At 35.8% G+C, this 14,528-nt stretch overlaps 1 protein-coding gene and 1 pseudogene across 2 annotated transcripts in view; both read left to right on the plus strand.

The window, feature by feature from the left end:
- LOC148043872 (uncharacterized) overlaps positions 1 to 14,528 on the plus strand; it is an 802,025-nt pseudogene that overhangs the window by 270,637 nt on the left and 516,860 nt on the right.
- TUSC3 (tumor suppressor candidate 3) overlaps positions 1 to 14,528 on the plus strand; it is a 163,057-nt gene that overhangs the window by 79,548 nt on the left and 68,981 nt on the right. For both annotated transcript variants that reach the window (XM_087724456.1, XM_087724455.1), the window contains exons 3-5: positions 7,376 to 7,493; positions 9,601 to 9,741; positions 11,995 to 12,135. In XM_087724456.1, the coding sequence (XP_087580582.1) occupies positions 7,376 to 7,493; positions 9,601 to 9,741; positions 11,995 to 12,135 (400 nt within the window). The remainder of the gene's footprint in view (positions 1 to 7,375; positions 7,494 to 9,600; positions 9,742 to 11,994; positions 12,136 to 14,528) is intronic.

A 14,528-nucleotide genomic window follows, 5' to 3' on the forward strand; every position in this document is an offset into this window, starting at 1 on the left:
AAATGCCCTGGGACACGGGACAAATTGTTATAAATCGTGACTGTCCCACCAAAATCGGGATGTCTGGTCACCTTACTGTACTTGAACACAAGGTATAGACAGGTGGGAGCGATGCTCTGGAAACTTTTCCCCAGTAGTTTAGTAAACTTGGTGCTCCTTTGTTGAAAGTATATGACATATTCCAACATTTAAACACAGTAAGCTCACCTAGAAAAAGTCCTTTTACAAGAAGACTCTGTCAGATTATTTTGCAGTTTTGTAAGGCTGAAGCTATTTTAGGAAGCTCAGTTTTGAAAAGAACATTAGGTATATTAAATATAATAAAAAGATGGGGGCAACATTTTTTCACGCTGCTGTATTTGAACCTAATTGAACGTATGAGCAGTTTAGTAACTGCTTTAGTAATGATTTTTACTATATCTTGATGGAGATCTCAAGCTTCACAGAGCTAGAAAAAGTCATTAGGATCTATTCAGCAAACAATCCACTGAACATGCTCATTGGCTGCAGGTTGCTGAGGGGAGGAAGTGGTGAACAGAACCAGAAATGGAATGGTGTATGCTGACTGGAGAATTCTAGGTATTGAACTCCAGGCATATTAAAGTTGCCAAAGTTGAGAAACACTGGTCAGTTGGACCTCTTAGCAGAACAACTTGAACTCCTGTATTTCTTTTTATGCAATGGTTCTGATTAAAGTTATAAAGTTATCTTTTTTAGCCATGAAAGTTTATTTTTGGAGCAGCTGCTAAGTTTCAACTGAGGATACAAATAGATATGACAGAGACCTTATAAGGCAAAGTAAAACCTCACCCATTTCTCTGAACAAATTGTTTTTCATATCTCTACTGTATAATATGTAAGCTAATGTAATGTAATGAGCTTGAAATTTAGGTAGAAATCTTTTGCCAAAGGTACTAAACATTTATCAATTAGTGAACCACTCATTCATAGAATGAACTTTAATATAAAGATAGATATATTTGTCTCTTCATGGTTTTGCAGTAATGTAACCCAGCATGTTTAATGTAAATGATTGAGTTGGAGAGAATGGATTTTATTGTCTTGTTTTTGTATTCAAATTTCAGAATTTTTCTTTTATACTTAATTTAACACAACTAAGCATTGCAGTTATGACTTAAAGCTTGGCATGTCTCATTCAGTGCTATTTGACTGCCCTCTACAGGTTGCTAATGAAAATGCTACTGTATAATACTGTTCATTAATTAATGAAAGTTCAGCACTACAGCTAGATGCTTTGTTTTCCAATTTTGTCACTTAAATAGGATTTTGAAAGACAAGAATAACTTCTATGCTCACCCACTAATAGCAAAAAGATATGAGGAGTTTTTTTCTCTTTGTTTCTACTATTAATGAACTCTTGGAAGTGATTTTTTTTTTATAACCATGGTGTAGAAATACTGTTTTTCTTTTCAAGGAGAGATCAGTGCACTGAGCTAATGGGGAAATGCACCTTTTTCCCCAAGTGGCATTTTGTTTGCTTAGCAGTGACTGCACTCATCTTTCTTGAATGCCGGTTATTCTTCTGTGCCAAAATTCTATAGTTACGCTGCAGTACACAGAAGACAGATCTCCCCAAGCAAAACTTGCAGCAAGAAAATATTTGGCATGCCCTGCATTAACCATTTTAGAAGTTTTCTTCACCGCTACAATCTAAAAAGCTTGGATTTCAAGAAAATATAATGTAGCTTTTTCCAATTTGATGTCTTTGAGATGTGGAGCTTAGTTATGTGTGGGTGGATGGATGAAGAGTCTACAGTAATGATGATGATAATGATGATATAATAATAATAAATAACAATTTAATAATTGTATTTGTGGGATGACTTACAATTGTTAAAATATTTTAAAAACAGAAGAATAAAACTACGAAAACAGCACAAAGCAAAGGAATAATGATGGCAAAGAAAATTAGCAGAGGGAAACAGAGAAGATGAAAAGGGCATCGATTGTCATCTTTAAAAAGTGAAAAATTAGACTTTAAGACCATTTGAAATAGCAGTAGGAGGGGATCCATTTAAATTTGCAAGGAATCTCATTCCAGAAGACGAGTGCTACTACAGGGGTGGTGGTCTTCCAGGGCCCTGATAAATTGCATTTTTAATTGAAAGAACCTGGAGTGTGCCAACTTTGATAGATGAATCTGCTGAACCAGATATTAAGAGTACCAGGTGGTTCCGTAAGTAAAAAAAACAAAACCCTGTGCTGTGTAAGGCTTTATAGGTCATGACCAAGTTCCTTGATTGCCAATGAGTCAAGTTATTTGAACTGTATTAAACATCTGATGAATCTGATTATTTAACAAGCCCTTTAATATTCTTTTGGTTGGTTGGTTAGTTGGTTTTGCTTTTGTCAGTAATTATCATGAAATAGGTAAGATTTGAGGTTTATTTAGTTTAATACATTTATATGCTGCTCATCTTGTGATTCAAAGTGGCTCTTTGCAGCATATGAATTTATGAGATGAGGTTGAAGATTCAGCAATTGTATGAGAAATTATTTGACTGAATATAATGTATTCATTGTTTTTGCATCACCTACCTACTATCATCAAGGTGGTTATGGCAAATTCTAAATAAAAACAATGTTAAAGCCTTCGAATCAATATGAAATGTCCATCAGTTTGAGCTTATCTTCTAATAATTTTATGAATCCATCTAGGTAGTTTCACTTGCAATAGTATTGATGTATTATTTATTGCAATTTGTAGTGCCAACTCTACATGGAGACCTGGCAATTTACTCAGTTTACATAGTTTAGTTACATACATATCGGGTGAAATCCTCCTGGTTTGGCCTGGTTCAGCGAAACCAGTAGAGACGATTGTCCCTGGTTCTGCGAACTGGTAGTAAAAAAAAAGCATCCGAGGATCGCGCGGATCAGCTGTGAGCCGTGCGATCGTCGGAAGCTCTCTTTTTTTCACTTTTTAAAGCATTTTGTTTCCTGCCTATTCACCCGAACCGGGAAAAAAAATGCTTTAAAAAGTGAAAAACAAAATGGTCACACCCACCCAGTCACATGACACACATCCCACCAAGCCACACCCACGGAACCAGTGGGCAAAAAAAAATAGATTTCACCACTGATACATATATACATATCTGCACACACACACACACACATATACACGCAATCTAAATGGTAGATTGGTAGTATTTCCTAATTATCTTTTCCCCTGCTAATCAACCTGATTATTTTTTTGCAATCATCCAGCTTTACTGCTCTCACTAAGTTGTGCAAAGCAGTAATGTCCAGACTTACTTTTAGGCTGCAACAAAACATTAAAAGAGTGAAAGGTGAAGTCAAATAGTTTTCTATCAATCTAGATGGTAGAAGCTCAGCATTTCTCTGAAGCAATTGAATTCTCTAATTTGAACAGAACCACAAATGCATTTTTCACAAATAAATTCAGAAGTTTATATCACCTTTGAAAATATTCAGTTCAGATGACAATATTAAGGAAAATGATATAATAATCAACATTTTATTCCTGCAATGATCAGCTAGATCAAAGGACAACTCCTTTTGGATTGGACCTTTTGCCCATAAACATAATAGGTTTTTTAAAATAAAATCCATTGAGTTTATATGATTATAAATAACACCATTGGAAGTTTTGTTCTGGATTTAAAAGATTAAGAAAAGCATAAGTAATTGAAAGAAGAGAAAATATTATCCACTGAGTACAACTTCCAAGGAGTAATCCTGAATTTTCTATCTTAACAGGCAATTTAAAGTGAGGGAGGTGAGGGATTTTCAATAAAATTTATTCATTATTTATTTTAATCCATTGGTAAGGGCTCCCATTTCGCAAATGCAGCTGTGCATGGTTAAGAGAATTAAAATATCAAAACAAGAACAATTTAAAATATAATAATAATAGCAAAAGCATAACATGGCAAGTGAGGGACACCAGTCAATCACCAAACCGCACAATCCCTTTGCCTAGGAAAACACTCAGAACAGCTTTCTAGAAATCTAGCAGCATCATGATCTATCTAGCAGAGTAGATAGATGTACTCTGGTGCTCCTAAGGGCAGGTGCTGCATCTTATACAAAATTGATCTGGAAGTAAATCCTGCTGCTCAGAATGTACTGCTCAGTAGGTCTGATGTGCACAACCCAGCAAAGTTTGCAGCCTTTTTCTATTGTAAGATATTTCAGATGGTTCTCACTTTCAGTGTCTCTTTAAGTTTATCGGAGAGAATCTCTCATTATTTAACTCAGGGGTATTAAACTCGCATCATCAAGGCATCATCATGTGATGTATTGTGACTTTTCCCCCCTTTGCTAAACTGGGCGTGGCCAGCGCCTGACACATTTGGCTTGCAGGCTGCAAGTTTGACAGCCCCGATTTAACTAGTCAAATGATGGATACCAGGTTGAGCCCTTTCAAATGTGTATGGTACGTTTTGAATCTACTGTATATACAAAATGTATATTTTTAAAATTAAATAATTTCACAGCCTTGGGGCTTGGCTTGGCTGAGCTTCAAAACTTGTCAAACTCCTTCTTTCCCCCTAAAATCTACTCTGCCTGGATTTTGTTTTGTTTATCATTTCATCAGGTATCATTTTGGGAAAGGGTGAGGGAAATACTATTGTTTTATATTTTGGAACTGTTTATTTTTGCTGTGATCCAGGTATACCTTCAGCTGCCCAGATCAAAATATTCAAAAACTGGTACAGAAGCAGTTATTCATTTTTATTTTTATTTTGTGGAAATGCAAATATTCAAGTTCTGTTCAAATGTGTACAGCAAAAATTGACTCAGTGCTGAGCTAACTTGTGCAGTGATCTGTCTCTATAGAAGCAGCTGATTCTTAATCAGCTCTCGTCTCCTGGGACCAATGTGTTATATTTGCCCTAGATGAATGATAATTTTGCAAAGTCAGTTTATCTAAGTGTGCTTTACCTACCTCAACACTCCAGTTCTCTTGCAAGAACTCGGTGTGCCTTGGATGCCCTGTGTTCTCTACTCTTAGAGGCTCTGAATGAATCTTATTTCTGTATCTAAGTTTGTAAGATAAAGCATGGCTCAGTGCGTAAGGAAACGATAAAAGCCAAAACTCACAGTTTTAGAACCCTAGAGGAATGTTCTTTTCTATATTTCTAATGTCCTTTTCTTAGAGAAGTGGAATTCATGATAATGTTTTGGAACCCTAGAAATGATCCCCTTGTGTAAGAGGGATTACCACATTTATATTGCACATCATTGCTTTGTAATTCCAAACAAGTAAAACACACAGTGATATTGTTGGAAATGAATCAATATTAAGGAGTGTAGTGGTTTCTTAATGAAGGTGCATTACCTTATTTTAGGGGTATGATGAAGAGGTATCAGTTATGCATCCGCATACAGGTAGTTGACTTAAAATAGTTCGTTTAGTGACCATTTGAAGTTATAACAGCACTGAAAAAGTGACTTATGATCATTTTTTCACACTTACGACCATTGCAGCACCCCCATGATTATGTGAATAAAATTCAGATGCTTTGAAATGACTCATATTTATGATGGTTGCAGTGTCCTGGGGTCACCTTTGGCGATAAGCAGTCAGTGGAAAATCAGATTCACTTATCTGTATTACTAATTTAACAACTGCAGTGATTCACTTAACAAATGTGTTAAGAAAAGTCATAAAATGGAGCAAAACTCACTTCACAGATTTCTCATTGAACAATATAAATTTTGGGCTCAATTGTGGTTGTAAATTGAGGACTACCTACACAAGGAGTTTTCAGGAGGAGTTTGTAGGCTTGATTTCAACATGCAAATGATTTTTGTCATCTTTACCCATGAAGAATTGGGGTGCAGTGGAGACACTGCATATTCTGACCTAAGCAGTTTTATACTATTCCTGTATACTTGGCCACACAGATTATTACTTCATTCCATGTTCTTACTATTCCCTCCATGAAACCAGTTTTTCTGAAAAGATGTTTGCAAGGTGGTTATGCAAAACTCTGTGACCTTTCGGTATACTAAAAGGAAAGAAAGGCTGGGAGAGTTAATATTTGTTGTTGTTGTTGTTGTTGTTGTTGCTTGAGTGGCAGTTGTGCCAATATTTAAACTGGATGAATATAAGTATACGACAATGCTTTCTATGTGCATTCTTCTCAATACACAAATAATGGTATTTTATATTAATATAGTAAGAAAAATGAAAGAAAGCTAATGGGATCCATTAATGCTTCTCTTTTACGTAAACATGATTAATAGATCCTCCCAACACAATTGAATTTTAGAAAAACTGTTACTTAAAAAAACACCACTAAATGACTATAATTGTGTTAATGGTATGGAGTAAGATTTCCCAGTTCTCTCCTTTCTACTTATTTTATCAGCAGCTGACATGGGTCAGTTGTTCTTGTTGTTGTTGTTTTCTTAAAACATCCTCTTAAATTTAGACCAGTGCTCTAAAAAGAAAAAAAGGATGAAAGCTTTCTTTGCAGTGTAGACTTGTCTTTAGTCCTCTCCCCCTCCTCCAAACATGAAATTTCAATCAAGGCATGCCTTTACAGGTGTTGCTCAGCTTACAACCTTTTGCTGGATGATTTGAATTAACCTTGGAATTAGCCTCCGGAAAAGTTCAATGTAATCTAAATTCAGTTATATCATCCACACAGTCGCATGATTACAATTTGAGCAGTCAACTCACATTTATGACTGCTTGCACCCTCCTATGGTCTTTGTGATCATGATTTGTGATATTTTTGGCAGTTTACAGCAAAAAAATGAGGGGAGGACACTGCCATTGGAGAAGCTAGATCACATGATTTGACTTACAACTGCAGGACTCATGCACTACACTTTACAACTGTAGTGACTTGACTTGGTACAAATGGTTGTAAAATGGGATTCAGTCATGTGATGCTTTGACTCATGACCACAACAAATTACAATACAAATTCCTGTCCCAATTGTGGTCATAAGTTAGAAACTACCTGTTTTGGTTTGGCTCAACCCAACCCTAATTCTAACCATCATAAGTTATAAGTTGTTCCAAGTAAGCTGCCTTTTTCAATTGACCAATGGTGATTTTGTCAATGCCAATGTTGTTCAAGTGATATTTTGGCATTGCATCAGGGCACCTATTACTATAGGTACTTTGGAAACAAAAAAATAATTTTGCTTTTATTATTTCTTTCTTTTCAATCTTTGTTATATTTACAATAAGTAAACAACTAATTATTATTTCTGTTTTATTTTTCCATCTTTTGGTTTGGCTCAGATAGCTTAGCAGGGTTTTGCAGGTAATTACTGTATATCAATAACTTTTTGCAGGGAAACAGCTAATTCAAGCTGTTATACTTGCTAAGAACTTGAACGTGTTATGTTTATGTTTTACTTTCAGGCAAGCTAATGAAGAATATCAAGTATTGGCTAACTCATGGCGCTACTCTTCAGCATTCTCAAACAAGCTCTTCTTCACTCTAGTTGATTATGATGAAGGTGCAGATGTTTTCCAGCAGGTGAGGGTGTCCCTTAGAGATTACTAAAACTACATTTAAATGAAATCCTTTCTTTGGAAACACTTTGTATTTCTTGTTCTATGCATAATAGTGTAGCATTGATACCTAGTTTATAACTTTTGTTTGGAAGCTAAATTGCATTAGGCCACATCTTTGTTGTAGCTGGTTGGGAGATATATCAAGCCTATAGCTAACATAAGACCCTAAAAGTAAGCAGTGGCAAGCTACTTCTATATATTTGCCAAACTGCATGAATACTGTATGTTTATCATGTCATTAGAACCCAAACGCAGCTTGAATGAGTTTATTAATACCCCTTATTTTCTAACATTTGAAAAATATTCTTCTTATTTATATATATTTTAAAACCCTAAGATGAAACATAATCCTCTTTTGATTGAGATTGTTGGGATGCAACCCCACTGTAAAACGTTAATTGGTATCAGAGAAAAACATCACATATGATGTTTACCTGCTTACAAAATGCTAATGAACTCGATCCTTTTGACCCAGCTCCAACATTTATCTAATCCAGGCTTTAGATTCCCCAGAGCAAGTCAGTGAATTTTTGACTAGTTTCTCCCTTGTCTGTCCAAGGTTGAGTTTAATTTGAATTGAACATTCAATGTGTCCACCAAGTCATGGAATATGGAATTCTTATTTTCCCCAAAGGCAAGATGCAAAAAAAAAAAAGAAAAAAGAATGGGCTTCATCTAACTGCAGAGGGTGAATTTTAAAGTCCCCCAGAATGAATAGGCCAACAATTATTCCCTTGCCTTTTTGGAGGTGGGGGAATTTCTGGAATGGGACTATAGCTCCTAAAATTCCTGCCCTCCCAGCTGTTCTTTCCCATCCAATGAATCTTAGCCGGACTTTTTATAGGTACCCTCAAATGTTACTCTTGCTATCTTTCTTGCATAAGAAAAAGGCAAAAAGAAGAGATGGGAAAGTAGTCTGCCATTAAGTTATTTCCCAGCCATCTAGGCTAATGTGAATTATTAGAAGTATTTGATTATTGTTTTGTTCCAGTCCAACCCAAAGAATAAAAATGACCTTTAGGAAATAGATTTACCTTTCTGGAGAATGTCGTGTCATTATGGTGCTGTTAAAGGAAAATGTATTTATGAAAAAAAGAAAAATGCAGGAAATATGTGATCTATTTTGTCCTGTATCAGAGAAAGCAGCACCCACAGCATTCCCTTCACCTAGTTATGTATAATTGAGTTTGTGCAAGTACTTATTTGAAGAAATTTAAAAAGATGAAAACTTTCAATTGTCTTAGAGTCACAAAACAGTGTCTTGTTTCAGTCAGGAAATCCACACATCATTATCTGAGATATCACATTTGTCAAAAAAAAAGTGTTTCATAGTATCTCATAGTGCTATTTTATAACACATTGAGCTGTCAACAGATATTCAGCAAAGGAACAGAATATGTTGTAATAGGAATAAATGCAATTATTTAGTATCTCACTTGATTGTAATAGATAATTTGAATTTTGCAATACTTAAATAATATATTTATCTAGCATAATTCAGTTGTGTAGCAAACATACCATCCTGCTGAATAAAAGTAGTTATGCATATATACACATGATTAGAGACAATTTTGTGCCAAACTTGTAATTGTTACAGGGTCATAGCTCTATCAAATTGCAATATGACTTTATTCATATTTATTTGGCCTGTTCTTATGCAAGTAAATACGATACTTTACTTCAGTAATTGAAAACAATCACATTGGAAGAATGTTGCTCCGGGGCAAATGCTGAGGTTACCAGGGAGGAAAATGACCTCTTTTTCACTTACAGAGCTGCTTCTCTCACTCAAAATTCCCTATCAGGTTTTACCCAGTTATTTAGCCTTTTGGATATTCAAAATTTCTGAAATTTCAGTGTGTCAGCAATTTTCACAGGGACCTGTAAGATATTTGATATTATTATTATAGCAACATAACTGGAGTGTTGTAGGAAGGTTAGTAGCTTTTGAAACACCACCTGTTAGAATTTCTGTATCATATTACGACATGATAATGGATTTCAAAGAGACTGATAAAGAATTGGAATGTTTATTTAGTATTTGATGGCATCTTTGTTGTCTATTTCAGCTCAATATGAACTCTGCTCCAACCTTCATGCATTTCCCCCCAAAAGGTAAGCCCAAGAGAGCAGACACATTTGACCTACAGAGAATTGGATTTGCTGCAGAACAGTTAGCTAAATGGATTGCTGACAGAATGGATGTTCACGTAAGTCATTTAACAAAAGAAAAAGACTGACCCACTTTAATCTTCTAGGTTCTGCAACAAAGTGACCTAGGAATTGGGATTCACCCTTCAATGATTTTCCCTCCCCTCCACACACACACAATATTCTCCTACAAAAAAGTATTAAAATAATAACAGTACCAACAGTTCCCTTTCATCGTTCTATAGTAATGTAAAGATGAAAAAATAATGATGTATTTCAAACTTGCTTTGCATAGCTAAAATATTAATCTTGCTGTTTCCTAACAGAACATGAGGAATGATAGTATACCAATTAGGTGATTAATGTAAGCATCCACTTGAAATATTACTTATTGCAAATAATAATTCCAGAAGTCTGACTTTTTAATGCTATAAGAGTGTAGTTACATAAATACATTGAAAAACATTATTTAACTGCATACGGATATAGTAGCAAGAGTGCTGTCAAGGCAGCCTCTCTCAGTAACCAAGAAAGAAACCACTCAACTCCATTTTGCAGAATTAAGAGTACTTTTACTGGTCATGAGTAGATAGCAGCTAAGCAAAGCAAGATCTAAAGCAAAAATGTGCATAATCATAGATATCCATATGTGACCCGACCCCCTCCCCCTGGTAACCCCATCCCATGGTCCAATCTGCACATCTCTCAGGTGTCATGTGGGAGACATCTTCAAAAAGCATCATCAGGTTGGTATGCTGGACAGTTGCCCTTGGCGGCAAATCCTCTATCTGCAGCATGTGCAGTAGATGGTGAGAACAACTCCCTTTTTACAATCACTCCTGTACTGAATACTTCCCCACTCAAATACCATGCCCCCCTTCCCTGTTTCAATGGCAGCCGAAAGCAAGCAGCAAAGCAGAGGCTGACAAGTGCTGAACAAAATTATTGAAATCACTTTTCCACTCATTTGAAGCCTGCTAGTTACATTGATTTGTCTCTTGTAATTTCCAACAAATGGCAGATTTGGGATTCCTATACTGTGAATAATATTAATAATCAAATGAAGATGGATTTGTTTCACATCTTTTGGTGGGGAGATGGGGGTGGAAGCATATTTTGAGTTCATTTATCAAATGATTCCTAATCGTATTCCTGAACAAGATGGGATAAAACAAGAACTCTTCTCACCAAGAATAGATCTTGTTCTGTTTTGCATTTGTTTCTATTTTACAGAGAGATTAAACAAAATCCTTTCCACTTTAAGTTTATTCAGCTTGTTCTCTTCCCATAGCTGCTTTGTCGCCAGTTTGATAATTACCTCCCTCATAGAACCCACAATAGATGTTTCACCCATTATCTTGAGCACATTCTCTCAAATATAGTTTTGTGCTTGATTGCTGTTATGATGGACACAACCATGTGTTTCACTATCTGTTTTACTTGAGATCAGACTTTGAACCATCTGGTTGGAATTGCTGGGACTTAAATTCAGTGACATTGAAAGGGTACATAGATTTTCCAAATTTGGGTTAGATGACACACTGGTCAGAGAACTAAACAAAAACTTTCTCTATAAAGAGATACAGTAGTTATTGTTGCCATATAAATACAGTGACGATGCCACCAATGATTACTTTATACTTGGTAGTAGTCAATATATCCCTGGTGCATTGTATATTGAATTTGTTTTCTCTAGCCAGTTACAATAATAACACCTATGAAGACTGCATGCTATTATGTTAGTATTTTACTATATACAGTACCTGAATAGGCTAGGTCTACTCCTCTATAGCTAGTGCAATTTGAATGGGATAAATTTTACTATTCTATATAGTGAAAATGGGTGACATATAAATGTAATAAATATATTTAAATTATAGTAGTTCATTGCAGACTGACTCATTGTACGTAAGATCCTTCCTTCCTTCTTAGATTACAGAACTCCAGACTTTGGGAGATTTTCTGCAACTTTATAAAATTCTTCTTTAAAGAAAAATATTAAGATTGATTTTATTTAATTAACAAAGTACAAATTATGTATTTATATTGTTTTATTTCCTGAAGCATAACAGTTTCTATTTGGATTTAAGCATGTGTACATGTTCATAGAAACACCTTCTCTTCATATTGGCTTTATGTTTTGAAGATTTTTTTCCTCATAACAGCAAATAAAGTTGTATTTAGATGGCTTGATTGATTTTCATGCAGATGAGTTTCATCATGAGCTGCCAATTTTGTTTAAAGATTGCATTTTCTTTTAGTATCAGAAAGTAGAATTATACTAATCAAATCCCCCTCCTCTCATTTTACAGATCAGAGTGTTCAGGCCACCAAATTACTCAGGTACTATTGCCTTGGCCCTCCTGGTGTCGCTGGTTGGCGGTTTGCTCTACTTGCGACGAAACAACCTGGAATTCATCTACAACAAGACCGGTTGGGCAATGGTTGCATTGGTATGCCAACTTAAAAATAAAAAAAAGTTTTGAATTTAAATAATTCATTTCTCTATATCCTGGAGTTTCAAGTCTCCTTTGGACTATTAATGAGAAAGTGCTGCATCAGTGAATAGCTTAGAGAAAGACAGCATTGATTACAAAATCATAACAGGAACAGCTGTGCCTAATCTCAAGGGCAGTAAACAGTATTGGTTGAGTAAGGGCAAGCAGTCAGGAGAGTGCCGGTATTTTAGCTAAATTTTAATTGGTTCCAACATTGGTAAGTGTTTATTAAAGTGACAGTAGTTCTAAAGGATAAAATGTCAAAAAAGAAAAAGAAAATCAGAAGTATATAGAAGGTATCACCATATGAAAATCATATTCATTTCTTTTTCAATCTCATATTACCAATATCTCCAGCTTTTTTTGTCAATTCAGTATACCCATGCCTACAAAAACTCCTTTTTTATGTTACAGCTTTTAAGTAGTGCACAATTGGTTACTCACTAAAATGTCCTGCCTGATACTTCTGAGCTTCTCAGTGAAATTCTGCTTAAGGATTATAATTATTCTTTTAAAGCCTGATGGACCTGATACACATACAAATTTGCCCTGCTGTAGACCTTTTCAAGAAGATCAGCTGTGGGTCAGATCCCACCTGGGTAATTATTAGGGCTGTGCAGAGCATTCAAAAGCATTGTAAAGTGTGTTTGTGCAAACAAAATATCCTCCTTTGACGTGTTAAAGCAGTAGCATCCTTTGCCAAGCTTAGCAGTTGCTTAGAGAGTTATCTCCAGCTGTCTTTATGTGCACGCAGAGATGATTCTCTTGACTGATGTCCCAGTAGAAGGGCTGTGCATACAGGTTGTTTTTGAAGAAGCTTTACCAGCTTCTCAACAGCTATATTAACACTTCAAGGAGAAACACTTTGTCCACATTGTCATCTTTAAAACATCTTACACAGTTCTGTCTTATCTCGGGCCAGAGCTGATTGGAAAGTGATGAGCAAATTTCCACATTTCTTTGATTTCAGCCACTTTAATGTTGAAGCTGTTGCTTTTGCTGATCAACAAGCAAGAATAGCATCAGCAATTGATCCCAGAGCTGCTTTTATGTGATATTCAACAAATGGCCACTTGATTTATTATTGTGCTTTTTATTATAGAATAATATTGTAACACTACAATTATTATTTACAACAAAGACAGATTAAATGATCAATTTCTGATGATATTATATATACATAAAAATGTGAAACCAAAACTGCATATTATTTAACAGGTGTTGATTTTTTAAAAATAATTCAGTTCTTCCCCCAAATTTAAGAAGTCATAATGTAACAGTGTGATATATGTGTGTATACAAATCTTTTGCAATTGACAGATTAAAATTTTGTCAGGTGTGCAGATTTTCTAAATGCTTTCCAAGATTTTTTGGGATGGTGTGCCAATAATCACTGGGACCATCATGATCATGGAGAGTTTATGCCATAATCATTCCATTTCAATTTTCAGATTTGTGTACTTTGTTTTATAATTACCATAAAATTGTGTGTGTAAGTATAAATTATATGTTTTATAATTTTTATTTATTATATAATAATTATTAATGATTATTTCCAAAAAATACAGATTAAAACCCTTTGGTTGGTTGGTTGGTTGGTTGGTTGGTTGGTTTATTTGACTTGTATGCTGCCCTATTCCCGGAGGGACTCAGGGTGACTGACAAACCAGAAGGGAAGGGTCACAATACAAAAAAGTAAAAAGACAAAAAACAAACAACAGTACAAAAAAATTTAAAAAGTCACAACACGCACAACAATTCGAGTAGGGGTGGAACTCAGGAGCCCCAGGCCTGCTGGAACAGCCAGGTCTTAACGGCGTTTTGGAAAGCCTGAAGGGTGGTGAGGGTCCGAATCTCCACGGGGAGATCGTTCCAAAGGGCCGGAGCAGCCACAGAGAAGGCCCTCCTCCGGGTGGTCGACAACCGGCATTGGCCTGCAGATGGAATTCGAAGGAGGCCTAATCTGTGGGATCTGATGGGTCTATGGGAGGTAATTGGCAGAAGGCAGTCTCTCAAGTACCCAGGTCCAATACCATGTAGGGCTTTATAAGTAACGACTAGCACCTTGAAGCGTATCCGGAGACCAATAGGCAGCCAGTGCAGCTCACGGAGGATAGATGTAACGTGGGTGTACCAAGGCACACCCACAATCGCTCGCGCGGCTGCATTCTGGACAAGCTGAAGTCTCCGAACACTCTTCAAGGGTACATTTTATTTGGCTTCTTGGTTGTTGTTTGAGAATATATACACACACACACACACACACACACACACACATAAAACAACAACCATCAAGAAACCAAAAAAACAACCTACGCACAAAACAATCAAAAAATTAAAAATATGCA

The sequence above is a fragment of the Thamnophis sirtalis genome, unplaced genomic scaffold, assembly GCF_051295495.1.
Source record: "Thamnophis sirtalis isolate CommonGarterSnake01/CBP01778 unplaced genomic scaffold, rThaSir2_p1.2 scaffold_10, whole genome shotgun sequence".
NCBI classification, from domain to species: Eukaryota; Metazoa; Chordata; class Lepidosauria; order Squamata; family Natricidae; genus Thamnophis; species Thamnophis sirtalis.